This window comes from Moschus berezovskii, chromosome 8 (assembly GCF_049115385.1).
Source record: "Moschus berezovskii isolate FMDL1 chromosome 8, NW_MosBer_1.0, whole genome shotgun sequence".
Lineage (NCBI taxonomy): Eukaryota > Metazoa > Chordata > Mammalia > Artiodactyla > Moschidae > Moschus > Moschus berezovskii.
In genome coordinates this window covers 38,190,644-38,207,659 of record NC_142467.1, presented here as the reverse complement: position 1 = coordinate 38,207,659, position 17,016 = coordinate 38,190,644, and the positions used below count along the sequence as shown (strand labels likewise).

At 37.1% G+C, this 17,016-nt stretch overlaps 1 protein-coding gene across 3 annotated transcripts in view; it reads right to left on the bottom strand.

The window, feature by feature from the left end:
- The window catches only part of GABRB2 (gamma-aminobutyric acid type A receptor subunit beta2), a 283,075-nt gene that overhangs the window by 118,643 nt on the left and 147,416 nt on the right, over positions 1-17,016 (bottom strand). For all 3 annotated transcript variants that reach the window (XM_055430093.2, XM_088838352.1, XM_088838351.1), the window contains exon 5: positions 11,982-12,064. In XM_055430093.2, the coding sequence (XP_055286068.1) occupies positions 11,982-12,064 (83 nt within the window). The remainder of the gene's footprint in view (positions 1-11,981; positions 12,065-17,016) is intronic.

Here is a 17,016-nt window from a genome sequence, read left to right as displayed (position 1 = left end):
AAGCAGAAGTAGATGTCTTTCTGGAACTCTTTTGCTTTTTCAATGATCCAGAGGATGTTGGTAATTTGATCTCTGGTTCCTCTGCCTTTTCTAAAACCAGCTTGAACATCTGGAAGTTCACAGTTCACAGACTGTTGAAGCCTGGCTTGGAGAACTTTGAGCATTACTTTACTAGCATGTGAGATGAGTGCAATTGTGCAGTAGTTTGAGCATTTTTTGGCATTGCCTTTCTTTGGGATTGGAATGAAAATGGACCTTTTCTAGTCCTATGGTCACTGCTGAGTTTTCCAACTTTGCTGGCATATTGCATGTAGCACTTTCACAGCATCATCTTTTAGGATTTGAAATAGCTCAACGGGAATTCCATCACCTCCATTAGCTTTCCTTGTAGTGATGCTTCCTAAGGCCCACTTGGACTTCACATTGCAGGATGTCTGGCTCAAGGTGAGTGATCACACCATTGTGATTATTTGGGTCATGAAGACTGACTCAGTAGGAATCACACTATCCTGGCAGGAGCAGCAGACACCTTGCCAATGCAGGGCTGAGCTGTGATTTTGGGAACCACAGCCTAGAGCTTGTTTCTTTATTCCTCCCAAGAATTCTGTAAGCAAAATAAGTCTCCCACTTAAAGTAGATACAAGAGATTTTTTATTTTCTTCTCCTGATTATCTGTGTGGCCTTTATAAATTACACAACGTCTCCAAGGTATCATGTCCTCATTTGTAAAGAGGAAATAGTACTAGCAGCTGCTATATGAGAGATTTTGGGGAGATCACGTCTGATGCTGGGAAAGACTGAAGGCGGGAGGAGAAGGGGACAACAGAGGATGAGATGGTTGGATGGCATCACTGACTTGATTGACATGAGTTTGCGCAAGCTCCAGGAGTGGGTAATGGAGAGGGAAGCCTGGCGTGCTGCAGTCCATGGTGTCTCAAAGAATCAGACACAACTGAGTGACTGAACTGACTGACTAATATCTGTATATACACAAAATCATATCTGGCACAAAGTAAGCATTTAATAAATGGCAGTTACCATTACAGATGATGGTGATCATGAAGACGATAAATATAATAATCATGGTACCAGCCACAGTGGAAATGGGCTAAGGGATAGACAATAGGCTCTGGAGGCTACTGTGAATAGAGAGGCATTCGATTTGCAGTGTTGAAAGCCTACTGAAAGCAACATATCCTCAACTGCTAACATAGGGAGCCAGGTGGGGGATGTGAGAAAAGTCAGTGTGAACTGCAATTCATTGGGCTTCAGCTGTCAAACAAACACCACACTGAGTCTTCTGGAAATGCTTCAGCGAAAGTCTGTGGGTGTATTTATGCCTCTGGCTTCTGATGTTCACATCAGGTTTCACAAAGTGCTTTCAAGCCTTCACTAAAAATGCTAAGAATGTCACCAATGTGGCATTTTCACTTAATTAGGATCATGTATAAAATGAAGCTCAGCCAAGAAGAGACAGCTTTTGGAGGATGACAGCCTTGTTGGCACCTCTCCTGAGCCTATGGGCTTCCCTAGTAGCTCAGATGTTAAAGCATTCGCCTATGATGCAGGAGACCCGGGTTTGATCCCTGGGTTGGGAAGATCCCCTGGAGAAGGAAATGGCTAATCCAGTATCCTTGCCTGGACAATCCCATGGACAGAGGAGCCTGGCAGGCTATAATCCATGGGGTCACAAAGAGTAGGACACAACTGAGTGACTAACACACAGCTCCTGAGCCTAAAGGAAAACCAAGTTAACAAGTCTGTACCCCCGACTACTTTCCCTCCAGGAAGTTTGCCACAGAAAGATTTATCATTTACAGTGTGCACTGAAACTGCACTTTTTACTCTAATGGATAATTTCAAAGCAAAAAGTAAATGAGCAGTAAAAACATTAAAGAAGGTGGCCTTGACTCTCAGAAAGGTAAATATTATACAATGTTAGTTTCTGAGCAAAGTCTTAACCAATACTTAATGTCCTTAGGGACTCTGGAACTTAGTTTTTAAGAAAATGTTTCACATTTACCAACCCATAATGAGAATCAATTTGCTTGTAATTGCTCCTTGCTATTCTCTGAGTTTCAAGCTGAGCCTGGGCCAACGCATGCCTAAACTCACAGTTGTGCATGGTCAGAGGGGTAAGTAGCTCTTGGGCTCTGAGCTCATTTAATTAGTAAGTCAGGTTAATACAGTTGAGGGATGGAAGCCAGGGAATTCATATATTATTTATACTGATGTCCTTTCAATGTTACAGAGCAAAAATCTAATAAGGAATTGTGTCTACTGCTAAAATGCTTCTCCTTCAATCCTCTGTATTTAAAAACTCTAAATTACAAAGGTACGTGTTGATTCATGTGGCAGTCTTGATCACTGCCAGGGTAATACAAACAGTCTACCCACACCTTTGGGCCAGCAGGTATAAGTACACATTGTTATTGCTGTTGTTTCATCACTAAGTCATACACGACTCTTTGCAACTCCATTGGATCATAGCCCGCCAAGCTCCCCTGTCCATGGGATTTTTCAGGCAAAAATACAAGAGTGGGTTGCAATTTCCATATCCCCAGAGGATCATCCCTACTCACAGATCAAAACCATGTCTCATGTAACAAACCATAATGGAAAAGAATAAGAAAAAAATATATATGTATTACTGAAGCACTTTGCTATAGAGCAGAAATTAATACAACATTTTAAATCAACTATACTTCAATAAAATAAAATTGAAAAGCAGATGCACCCTTAATATTCAAGTCACTACTCTTCTAATGACGGAAGAATTGGAAGGGCTGAAGGCTTAAAGTTCAGATATACATGAAGGTCACGATAATATCTGCCTAATGTGTCAGAGTCTATATACACGTCTGGTACTTTTCTGTGTTCACATGGAACTGATAATTGTTAGATGAAGTTCACATCTACCAAGGTACCTCCACACCATAAGTACTGGAAGACAAACCCCACATTTCCATAGCACAAGATGAAATTCAAGAAAATATAAAAATAGGACAGTAATTCGAATTAAATTTGTATCCAATGACACCATGGAGCATTTGTAATGTTCTTTGCTTTCCCCTTGAAAAAAAAATATGACTAAGCCTCACTGGAATGTCAAAAGAATATTTTTCTAATTTGAAATAATTTGAATATCACCAAAAATACTTGCTAGCTTCATTATTTAACACCACTATCTGCACAGACACAGATACATGCTCATGTATATTGTCTTCTGTGTGATGCTTCTTAGAGCATTAATAAGATTGATCAAAAGCCCCAAGAGGGCTCTAGATGTATTTATAATGATGAAAAATGTGGGGGTCTTAGACTTATTCCTCTCAGACACAACTGTAAAATGTATTCTTGTGAGGAAAATCTAAAAAAAAGAAATAACATGGCAACAGATTATCAACAAAACACACACATCATTTTACTTAAAATCTTAGCAGGGATGTGATTTTCATATTTCCTAAACAGCACTGCTCCCAGAAGTATATGCATATGGGATCTGCATCTTCACATAAACCAGTGATGTCCTAATTGCCCTTTAACTAAAGTCCTGCATATTTTTGCTGATGACAAGCAAACGTCAACACAGAGTTTTTTCGAAACCATCTAATCCCACCACTTGTCCAATGCAAGAATTCCTTCTTTCCTAGAAAATGGTTTTACAGCACATGGCAACCTACCAGAATTTTTTATCAGCTGCAATTGTTATGAACTTTTTATACACACACACACACACATATATACACATATCTTTTAGTAAAAAAAAAAAAAATTGCCTTTTGGCATCTTTTACCATTAGTCTAGTTTTGCCCTTAGGGCAGACAGAGTTTGCTCTTTTAAGAGGACAGTCTGTGGTGACTGGAAAATAAATATCTGTGTAAACACTACTATCCTTTCTCTCCTAGCTTCCCTTCCTCGAGGGAAATAGGCCTTTCCTTTACTTTTTTCTGCTACTGGTTCTTCAAACTCCATGGTTTATATGTCACTCATATTTGGTTTTCTGGTTGCTAAATATCCTTCTTAAAATGCTGTGCCTCTAATTGAGCATAATACTCCAGGCATAATTTAATAATGATAATAATGATGCTGTAATGAGAACAGCTGCTACTGATGGAAAAACCAGGACTAAACATTGCACAAAGATCTCCGTTTTGATTATTTCATCACAACAAGGTATCAAAATATTATACAGATGAGAAACCACAGCTTAAAAAAGTTAAGTGCCCTGATTCATGAGCTTGAGGAACCATACCAGATGGCACTTAGATTCAGTGAATGTCCTCTCATCCACCATCCCCCTGAGCACCATTTGCTCCATGACAGGTATTTTAAACCTACTGACATAAGGTGTCACTAATTTTCACTTTAGGAGTGGAGAAACACAATGCTCTCTTTTTTCTCTAAGTTCTTAATTCTATATGTATATCTACTGAAATAGATACAGATACACTGAAATAGACCAGCACACAGCATAACCTGGATCCAAACACCTGAAGATGGACTTCTCCTTTTTATCTGACAATTAAGTTTCACTGCCTATGTGGTGATAAATACTATTAGGTCCCATTTAGTTCAGCAAATCCAGTTAGTTCTACAGAGCTTCTCCATCCCTCTAAATTTAAGAAAAGTTGTAAAGTAAGCACAGACTATCCTGACCTTCTAGATTCCTCAGCACTTTATTTCAGGGCTTGCCTTAATCTTCCTTTAAGATCTTAAAGAACTAAATATTTCGTCTTGGTATCACTTTTCACTAATGTGGTTTTTATATTGACATATGTATTTAAACAATATCTATTAGAGAGATACTGTCTTTTTTCTTCACCAGTATGTCTCAAGAGTTTATTACAATAATACCTGGCAAATAATTAGTGCTCAATTAATACTAAATGAATGAAGAAATTATTGAGTGGAAACAAGCATGAATGCATTAACAATAAACTCAGTCCTAATATTCTCCTCCTCCAAGTTTCCCAGAATCGAGTTATATCTTTCTCTCTGGGTTGGAACCAATATACTAATTATTGATATGGAGACAGGTGATAGTGATTTAGTAATGCAACTATGAAGCTCATTAGCATTTGAGAGAGGAAGGAAGGGGAGTAAGGAGAAGGGGAGGGGGAGAGAGAGCAGATGAGTATCTAGAGTTTGCTTAAGAGAAAGAAATAATAAATAAGGTGAAACGTCAGGCATCAAATTCAAAGTTAGTTGTTTGAGACAGGATCCTAAACCTGTTTCAATAAGATCGGTTAACTACCTACTTATAATAGCATCTTGTAAATTACTAATATAACACTATGTCTTATTCTCTATAGCAGTGATTTGCTATCTGATGAAATATGAATGCACTCCAATTTTTCATAAGGATAGACTATTTGCTCAGTTTTCAAAATAGGGATCTTCCTGTTAATCTAGTTCATACAAAATCTAGTTGCCACATCACTACACATTAACTGTGCCAGTCATTAGGTGCATAAACTGGGGCAAATCACTTTACTTCCTCTAGTCTCTTTCTGTAGTTGTAAAGATAGAAATAGTGGTACATACATTATAGACTTTAAACTAAAATGCTCAGAGGCGACAAAGAAGATTATTATATAATGATAAAGGTGTCAATTTATCAAGGAGATATAACAACTGTAAATATATATGCAACATTACAGCACCTTAATATATAAAGGAAATACTAACAAAACTAAAAGGAGAAATAAACAGGAATACAATAATAGCTGCGGACTTCAATTCCCCACTGTTAACAATGGAGAGATCGTCTAGACTGAGAATCAATAACAAAAGAGTAGTTTTGAACAATACTACTATGAACAAAACTAGTGGAGGTGATGGAATTCCAATTGAGCTATTTCAAATCCTAAAAGATGATGCTGTGAAAGTGCCGCACTCAATATGCCAGCAAATTTGGAAAACTCAGCAGTGGCCACGGGACTGGAAAAGGTCAGTCTTTGTTCCAATCCCAAAGAAAGGCAATGCCAAGGAATGCTCAAACTACCGCACAATTGCACTCATCTCACACGCTAGTAAAATCATGCTCAAAATTCTCCAAGCCAGGCTTCAGCAATATGTGAACCGTGAACTTCCAGATGTTCAAGCAGGTTTTAGAAAAGGCAGAGGAACCAGAGATCAAATTGCCAACATCTGCTGGATCATGGAGAAAGCAAGAGAGTTCCAGAAAAACATCTATTTCTGCTTCATTGACTATGCCAAAGCCTTTGACTGTGTGGATCACAATAAACTGTGGAACATTCTGAAAGAGATGGGAATCCCAGACCACCTGACCTGCCTCTTGAGAAACCTGTATGCAGGTCAGGAAGCAACAGTTAGAACTGGTCATGGAACAACAGACTGGTTCCACATAGGGAAAGGAGTACGTCAAGGTTGTATATTGTCACCCTGCTTATTTAATTTATATGCAGAGTACATCATGAGGAACGCTGGGCTGGAAGAAGTACAAGCTGGAATCAAGATTGCTGGGAGAAATATCCATAACCTCAGATATGCAGATGACACCACCCTTATGGCAGAAAGTGAAGAGAAACTCAAAGGCCTCTTGATGAAAGTGAAAGAGGAGAGTGAAAAGGTTGGCTTGAAGCTCAACATTCAGAAAACAAAGATCATGGCATCTGGTCCCATCACTTCATGGGAAATAGATGGGGAAACAGTGGAAACAGTGTCAGACTTTATTTTCTTGGGCTCCAAAATTACTGCAGATGCTGATTGCAGCCGTGAAATTAGAAGATGCTTACTCCTTGGAAGGAAAGTTATGACCAACCTAGATAGCATATTAAAAAGCAGAGATATTACTTTGCCAACCAAGGTCCGTCTAGTCAAGGCTATGGTTTTTCCTGTGGTCATGTATGGATGTGAGAGTTGGACTGTGAAGAAAGCTGATCACCGAAGAATTGATGCTTTTGAACTGTGGTGCTGGAGAAGACTCTTGAGAGTCCCTTGGACTGCAAGGAGATCCAACCAGTCCATTCTAAAGGAGATCAATCCTGGGTGTTCATTGGAAGGACTGATGTTAAAGCTGAAACTCCAATACTTTGGCCACCTCATGTGACGAGTTGACTCACTGGAAAAGAGTCTCATGCTGGGAGGGATTGGAGGTGGGAGGAGACGGGGATGACAGAGAATGAGATGGCTGGATGGCATCACCGACTCGATGGACATGAGTTTGAGTGAACTCTGGGAGTTGGTTATGGTCAGGGAGGCCTGGCGTGCTATGATTCATGGTGTCGCAAAGAGTTGGACACGACTGAGCGACTGAACTGAACTGATAGAACAAATGGACCTAACAGACATACAGGACAATCCACCTGACAGCAACAGGATACAGCTTCTTCTCAAGCATGCACAGACCATTTTCTAATATAGATTATATGCTAGGTCACAAAACAAGTCTAACGAATTCAATAAGATAGAAATTATATCAAGTATCTTTTTCGACCATAATGATATGAAACTAGAAATCAGTAACAGGAAACTCACACACACATGAAAATAAAACAACTCAATCCTAAACAACTAGTTTATCAAATAACAAACCGAAAGAGAAATAAAACACTTCTTGAGGTAAATGAAGTAGAAACACAACATAACAAACTTATGGAATGCAACAAAAAGAATTCTAAGAGGAAAGTTTGCATCTATAAACACATGTATGAATAAAAAAAAAATAAAGTTCTCAAATAAACTACCTTGAAGAACCAGGAAAAGAAGAAAAATCTAGGCTCAAAGTTAACATTATACAGAGCAGGATACCAACAAAAAGAAAACAATTATAAATGAAAAGACTAGCAAGGTTAAGAGCTGGGTATTTGAAAAGATTAAAAAATTGACAATTGTTAGCTAGACTAACCCAGAAAAAATTAGAAAGGGCAAAAATAAACAAAATTATTAATGAAAGAGAAGACATTCCAGCTAATACCAAAAAATACAAAGGTTGATGAGACTACTATGAACAACTGTATGCCAATAAATTCAACCTTGCCAGTAAGTTAAATAACCTAGAAGAAATGGATACATTACTAGAAACATACAGTTTCCTAAGACTGAATCATGAAGAAATAGAAAATAAAAACAAACCAATTATCAGTGAGATGATCAAATCAGCACTGAAAAACTTCCCAACAAAAGCCCAGAAGCAAATGCTTTCACTGGTGAATTTTACCAAGCATTTAAAGAAGAATTAAAGCCAATTATTCTCAAACTTCTCCAAGAAATTAAAGAGAAAGTAATGCTCCCAAACTTATTTTACAAGGCCAGGATTACACTAACACCAATACTGGATAAGGATACTGCAAGAAAAGAAAACTACAGGCTAATACTCTTGACATGTATAGATGCAAAAATCCTCAACAAAATAATAGTAAACCAAATTCAACAGCCCACTGGAAAAGTCATACACTATAAGCAAGTAGGATTCATCTCTGGGATACAAGGATGTTTCAGCATATGCAAATCAAAATGAGAGATAAAAATCATATGATTAACTCAACCGATACAGAAAAAGCCTTTGAAAAAAACTTTTTTTTTCATAATAAAAACCTTTGTCAAATTAGGTTAGAAGGGATGTATCTCAACATAATAAAGGCCATTATATAACAAGCTCACAGTTCATATCGTACTCAGTTATGAAAGGATGAAAGCTTTTCCTCCAAGTTCAGAAATAAGGGGTCCACTCTCACCACTCCCATTCACACAGTACTAGAAACCCAGTCACGGCAATCAAGAAAGAGAAAAAGAAACAAAAGATATCAAAATTAGAAAGAAGAAAAAAATATCTCTATTTGCAGGTGATATGATCTTTCACACAGAAAACCTTAAAGATTTCCAAAAAGCTGCAGTAAAACAAATTCAATAAAGCTGCAGTACACAAAATTAACATAAAAAATCAGTTGCAATTTTATACGCTAACAATGAACTATCAGAAAATGAAATAAAGAAAACAGTCCTATTTGCAATAGCATCAAAAACAACACAATACTTAGAAATATAGAATGTTTAATCAAGGACATTAAAAATCTGCATCATGAAATCTGTAAGACACTAATGAAAGAAACTAAAGAAGATGCAAATAAACGGAAAGATATTCTATGTTCATGAGTCAGAAGAACTAGTATTGTTAAAATGTCCACTACCCAAAGCCATCTATAGTTTCAACGCAACACTTACCGAAATTCCACTGAAGGTTTTACAGAAATGGAACAAACAAACCTAAAATTTGTATGGAAAGACAGAAGATCCTGAGTAGCTAAAGCAATCTTGAATAAGAATAATAAAACTGAAGATATCATACGCCTGATTTTAAACTATACTATTAAGCTATAGTAATCAAAACAGAATGGGTCTGTCATAAAAACACACATAGACCAATGGAACAGAACTGAGAGTCCAGAAATAAACTCTCACATTTATGGCCAGCTAATATCTGACAAGCGAGTTAAGAACAATCAATAGAGAAAAGTCTCAGTCAAAAAAAGGTGTTGGGAAAACTGGAAAACCCATGCAAAATAATTTATATCATGGAAATGCAAATCAAAACCACAATGAATAACCTCCTCACACCTGCCAGAATAATCATCATAAAAAAAGACAAGAGATAAGTGCTAGCTAGCTAGAATGTGAAGAATAGGGAATCTTCGGCACTAACGATGAGAATGTAAATTAGTATAGTCACTATGGAAAACAGCATGGACGTTTCTCAAAAAATTAAAAGCAGACCTACCATATGATCCAGCAATCCTACTTCTAGGTACATATCCAAAAGAAATTAAAGCACTATCGCTAAGCAGTTCCTGCATGCACAGGTTCATTACAGCAATCTTTAAAATAGCCAAGACATGAAGTCAACCTAAATGTCTATTGTTGGGATGAATGGATAAAGAAAAGGTGACACACACATACACAATGGAATACTATTCTTCTATAAAAAGGAAATCCTGCTGCTTGTGACAACATGAATGAACCATGAGGGCATTAGGTTAAGGGAAATAAGTCAGAGAAAGAAAGACCAATTTTGTATGCTCTTACTTACATGTGGAATCTAAAAAGAACTCATAGAAACAGTTAAAAGGTACAAACTTTCAGTTATAAGGTGAATAAGATCAAAGTATCTAATCTACAGAATGGTGACTAAGTAAAGTTGCTAAGAGAGTAAACATTAGTTCTTCACACACACACACACACACACACACCCCTCATAACTGTTTGAAGCAATGAATATGCTAAATCAGGGAGGTGATCATTTTGTAATATATACACATAACGAATCATTACATGGTGCATCTTAAGCTCACATAATGTCATATGTCAATTCTATCAATTGACAATATGTCAATTATTTCTCAAAAAAGTTGAAAAAATCTCTATCATTTACCATGGTAATTGTGAATTGAAATAAGATAGGTAAAAGCCCCTCTATAATACTTAAACTTTCTAAAAGTCTATGGAATTATCATGTTAATTTTAAACATTCATGTCAGAACTGTACAACATGGAACACTTGTGTGTTGACTGCATTATTTATTATGTATCATCAGTATTTTTTAAAATAAAAAGACCTTGTTTACTTACCTATGAGGGTTGTGAAAGGCTCAAAGGAAACAATATCAGTACAAATGCTTTAATCATGTACAATTATGATTACTTAAAATATCAGTCAAATTCTACCACAAAAAAATGCTCTTACCACAAAAATTCATTACTAGTACACAGGAACAAACTTTTTTCAAATTATCCTTACATCAACTATTTGAAGCAACCAAAGAATAAGAACTTTGAGGAACACTATTCTCTAAACTGTATCATAAGTTATAAAAACACAATGCCATTTGAAAGATATCTATATAACAAACGATCAATATCCCAGAGACCAATTTCATTAAATAGCTCCTTGTAGCAAAGATCTAATGTGAAAACAATGATGATTTGGAAATACAAGTATGAAATCAGGCTTTCAAAAAGTACATGTAAATTTAATTATCCCTCGAAGTTATTTTTTGAAATGGGCAAAAATACCAGGAATGTGTCATAAATGCTCTATTTCTGCTCAAAGCAGTGATTTAGAGTTGCATAGCTTGCCAACGCATGAGTTCCTCCGAAAGGCAGAGGGTATAAGGAAAGCAGTCAAGCTGCTCATTATTTAGAATGCTGGATATAAAATCATCAGCTTCCAATTGTTTGATTGGATGAAATATAAAAACACCACCAAAAATTGGCAGAGAAAAAAAGATTCAAAGTCCTGCTCCACCTTAAATGGCCTCACTGCGTGACCTCTGAAATGGTAATGGGTTATGAAATTAATGTTTTAGCCTACACAAAAGTGTAGGTAGCTGAATTGCCAAGAAGAATGCTGAAACTGTGGCCTAGAAAAAGCACCAACACTCTAAACAGGTCAGCACAGGAAACAGAATACACACATGCATCAAACTTGCTCATCATACAGACTTCAGCAAGAATATAAAATACATCTTAAACACTGAAAATAGTTTCTCGAAACAGAAAACAATCCACCGAGCCACAATGTATGAATACATTAACTAATTCAGAGGCTACCTTTACTCACACTTGCAGAAATAATGTTTGTAAAAGGCAAAGACAATTAGGGTATCTTCTATCATCCTGCCATCTCCACCTATTTTCCCAAGCCTGTTGCAGCTCTCTGCACCAATTCCATATAATAAATGCCCGAAATAACCATTAGTCTCCTTTCAGACTCTTAGCATTTCCCTTTAATTGCTAGATTATTGCTTCCCTACACTTGTCTCCTGGAATTTAAGGATGAGATGAAGAGGGTGGCAGCATCATTGAAGGAAGACACTGCCAGTGCCTCCCTCCACCAAATTTGGCGTGCTAGCACAAACTTCGCAGGACTGTGGACTCAACATGAATGAGGGTAGGAAATCTATGCACAAGAAGAACCTGAAACCCAGGTGCAGTCTAGCTGGATTCTCAGAAAAACTTACAACTTTCAATTTCCAAGGTGCAGTTTTGCTCATCCAGTGGGTATCGTCTCAGGTCCATCATGCAGGCAGCTGTGGTTGTGATTCTAGAAAAGAAATATCAGTGATACATGCTGTTAGCTGGTCCATGACTGAACTGGAAAAATTAAGTCTCAAAGAAGACAGCACTGGGTCTCAAGGAGCCTGATTTAGCCTAATCTCTAACAAAAAGAGTGCCACAATTTTGGATAATCATTTTCCCTGGTGAGCCTCATGATGCTTTGTAAATTAAACAGAGTGTACTAAATCAGTATTCTCCCAAGATCTGGTCCATTACCTACCTGGTACGCTAAATCATCTGGAAGCATTTCTTAAACAGGCAGCTTCTATTCTCCAGAAGCTCTTGGGATGGAATGGGGCCATCCCAGGACTCTATTTTACAAGCATGACAGGTGCTTGAGAAAATCAATGTGGCTCTCAGTCTTCCACTCATGTTTGTGTTCTCCTTCTTTTCTCAAGATCTTAAAATCAAATTTCCCAACAATCTCAGCTTTGGTCCATCATTTTTTACCTTTCTATATAGAGTGTAGTGCTTTGCAAGTGTGTTAGTATAACACACAATAAGCCTTTCATCTGTCACCTAATTTGCTCTATCCTGAATAATCTTTCTTATAGTCCTTTAGAGTTTCCTCCTATTGGTTGGCAGGATTATTTATTTAAAACACATGGCACCTTTATAATTTATCAGGGAGAGATGATATGTCTCCAGTGTCTTTATATTTCTCTGTCATCATTTTTCACTAACCTCTCTTTTCACTAATAGACCTACTAGAAAGAGCCAAAAAACATACAGTCCTAAGTGATTTATCAGTATGGTTTCTGATCAATAAGGTAGCATAGTGTTATAAAAAAAGCACACTTTAAAACACAACAGTTAAAGGTATGAATCCTAATTCTGCCTCATTAAAATTGTGATATACGTCAAGATGGTCAATATCTCCTAACCAACCTTAGTTTCTTTGTCTGTAAAAAGGGGGCATTTTAATAACAATAATAATTACCTAACAGTTTCTGGATGAAATAATATAATAATTGATGTAAAGAATATAAAAGAGCACCTACACATAACAGGCCCTTTACATCTGGTGAACAAAACCAAGAGGAAAAACTGGTGTTAAAGTTGATGAACTTTGGCATACTCTACTCCAAGAGGCACTATACTTGTGTGTTGGAAACAGAGAAATAATTGCAGCCCTAGCTTGAGAGAAACAATCCACAGCTAGACCTTTTTCATTAAAAGGTCTCGGGCACTGGGCTTCCCTGATGGCCCAGTGGTTACAAATCTGCCTTCCTATGCAGAGGGTACATAATTGATCCCCCATTGGGGAGCTAGGATCCCACATGCCTCATGGCCAAAAAAACAGAAAAGGTCTTGAGCACAACTTAGACAAGTAGTCCAGGTAGACTGAGTCTATGAAATTCCTGGGTCAGGTTTAAGCGTCTTATAGCTGTAGGATGAAAGGCATAATTGAGTTAATGTAAGTAGTTCCTGCCTCTTTAGTTTGATTACTGCTTCATTAAAGTTTGTGCTTTGCTAATTTTTGTTTCCTATTCAGTCATGAGTGAGTATCCTATGACTGTTGCTCCTCTCGGACTCCTTCCTCTCCTTTACCAGGAGGATTCTCGGCCTCACCCCTCAGCCATCTGCCTTCCTCAGCATCTATGGCCCCACTGCCCCACTTCCATGTCACTATCGTGTCTTGGTCTCCTCAATGGTAAGACATTTTAAGACGCAGGTATGATTCTACCACTCTTCAAAATTTTTAGAGGTTCTTCCAAAAAATCCCCAATCTTGGCTATGACCTACTCTTACCTGAATAATTTAACCTTTTCGTTCCAATGTGATCTGATACCAAGTCCTCACTCACTATTTCCAGTCTTCACATCTGTTCTCTCTGCCTAGACTATGAATCTCCCCACCCCCGACACTCACAAAGCCCTATATTTTCCGGATCCTTCATCTCAAAAATCACCTCTTCTGAAAGGGATTTCTTAAACAGTCCACCCAAAGTGGCTGCCTTAACTCAAGCTCCATCTTAGCTATTTATTTTCCTCAAGGAATTATTACAATCTGAAATTATCTTGCTTATTTCTATTTTGTAAGAATGATTTTTCCCAGTAAAATTTAAGCTACTTAAAAGCAGACATTTTTCTATTTATTGTAAGGGAATCAAAAAGGATCTGTTGAAAGGATAAATACATGAATTACAGAATCAAGCACTTGGTTTTGCTGTGCATAAATCTTTTATTTGGGGGATTATTTTATTATTTTATTTTATTTATTATTATCTTTTTTAAAACTTATAATATGTCTTATGTTTTAGAGATTCATTTTATATTTTTAACAGTAAGGAAAACTTAATCTACATATTAAATTACATAACTAGTTAAAGAGTTTACCCTACTATTAAACTGATTGTTTCTGATTTCGATGGGACTGATCAAATGTCTATAATTTATTTTTTATAAATTCTAAAAATTATATAAAACTTTAAATTAACATTTGCTCAGGGTTAAAAGAGTACAATTTATTTTGGTTATGTGATACTTGGCTGAATTTTTCACTGGTCTACTGTCTTTTTTTTAACATGCAGATGTAACCCGAATTACCACTAACATAGAGGAACCTGTATTGTGTAGAAGAGATATTGTCAAAGGAAATAAAATTAGCTACTTAATGGGCATGCAAATTTGTATGCTATTTAAGTAAAATAGCAGATACAATCTTCATCTTGATACACTGGAGAAAATTAACTTTGTTTGATAGAATGAACACCAAAGACATGAAAGGTACAAGGGCATACATAGGATAAAGACGGATACTCATAAATAGATGTCTGACTGTGTAGGTGAGGTGACTTTTGCAACTGCTACTATAGAATGTGGTTTACACTTTCTACTGATGCATACTCAAGGCAACTAACATCTGTGAACACTAGGGCTGTGAGCAAGAAAAATAATTGACTAATGCTATTGCAGAAGCAATTGGGTTTCCACTCATGCTTTAAAAATGAAGTATTAGGAAAGTGTTTTTCTCATATCAACAATATTCATATTCCCACTGATGTTTCATTTTTTTTTAATGTTATAGCATACTTCATAAAGGACTTCCCTGGTGGCTCAGTGCTAAACAATCTCCCTGCCAATGCAGGAGACAGATGTGGGTTTGATCTCTGGGTTAGGGAAGATCCCCTGGAGAAGGAAATGGCAACCCACTCCAGTATTCTTGTCTGGGAAATCCCATGGGCAGAGCCTGGCAGGCCACAGTCTATGACAAGAGAGTCAGACATGATTTAGTAACTAGTGACGAAAAAACAACAACTTCATAAAAGTAACTAAATATATATACATGCCTTCAAGTTGATGTTTATAAGCATTTGTATCTCCTGTTGGGATTAAAATAGAAATTCTGTAGCCAAAATAATCCATTTGGAATCCTGATTATACAGAAAAGGATGACTGACCAGGGACAAGTCACTTACATGCTCCAATGCGTGGTTGTTCCTGAAACAATGAACTAGAAGCCTCCCACATTGCTTTGTTGTGACAATGATAAAAATAGGGAAAAAATCTGTTCATCTTTTGTTATTCAGTTCAGTTCAGTTCAGTCGCTCAGTCGTGTCCGACTCTCCGCGACCCCATGAATCACAGCACGCCAGGCCTCCCTGTCCATCACCAACTCCCGGAGTTCACTCAAACTCATGTCCACAGAGTCGGTGATGCCATCCAGCCATCTCATTCTCTGTCGTCCCCTTCTCCTCCCGCCCCCAACCTTTCCTAGCATCAGAGTCTTTTGTTATTACTCACTGCTAATGAGTAGATACCGTGATAACTCATTTAACCAGTACCTATTTGGTAGCGGGCATATGTATATGTTTGTATGCATGAAGAAATGTAGAATATTCACACACTTATAAGCAAAGCACAGCTATGATATAAATCATGTCCCAGCATATAAATATTCAAAGAGTCATTATGTCATATGTGTATATGAAATTCTTATTGACAAATTTTAAGACAAAGTACAGACCGAACTGGACAGACGTGACAAATCTGCGTATTTTCCAGGTGCTTTGTGAGATCAGAAACCACATCTATTTTTATTTGTATCTCAAAAATCTTGCCAGGTGTTGACCTATGCCAAGATTAAAAAGATGGCTGGATGGCATCACCGACTCGATGGACATGAGTTTGGGTGAACTCTGGGAGTTGGTGATGGACAGGGAGGCCTGGTGTGCTGTGATTCATGGGGTCGCAAAGAGTCGGGCACGACTGAGTGACTGAACTGAACTGAACTGAAAATGAACAAAGATAGTCAAGGTCATAAGTATTCTCAAACTGAGGATTTTTTTTTAACAATTCTCTGATATAATTGTCTGATTCAATTTATTAAAAAAAGTTCTAAAACAAATTTGAAAGTAAAAATCATCCTTACAGAAGAAGACACCTTGGAATAAATTTTATTCAGAAAAGCTCAATGACCAACATTAAAATCTATTCCTTGGGACATTCTGATTCATAACAGGGCTACATTTCTCTAAGAATAAGTCAACAGAATAAATATAATTAATGAGTTTTTCATGAACCTGCCTTTCTGATTCCTGATAAACATCCTTAGTGGGCCTTAAATTACTCAACATCACTACATTTCAGAGTCTTTGAAATGTAGCTAGTAACTCATTAGGCAGGTATCCTGGTTAAGTTTTAAGACCATTGGGAAATATATGAAGACAGTCCAGTTTTCAGTCAAAGGAAACGGTCAATGATGCCTCCAAAATGAAGACTGGAGGAAATCTTACATAGTTAAAACTGGAAATGTGTCTTCTTTGGGGGGCTGAATACTACCACATGATGAGAGCCACTTTTGGGAAGCTCCAATATTCTAACTGGTCTAAGAGATCTTTAGATAAACTTTTTATTCCTCAGCCATGGGGCACAGTCATCCAAAAGATTTATGTCACAAAATACTGACACAGTGCAGGAAAACTAAATATGTAAC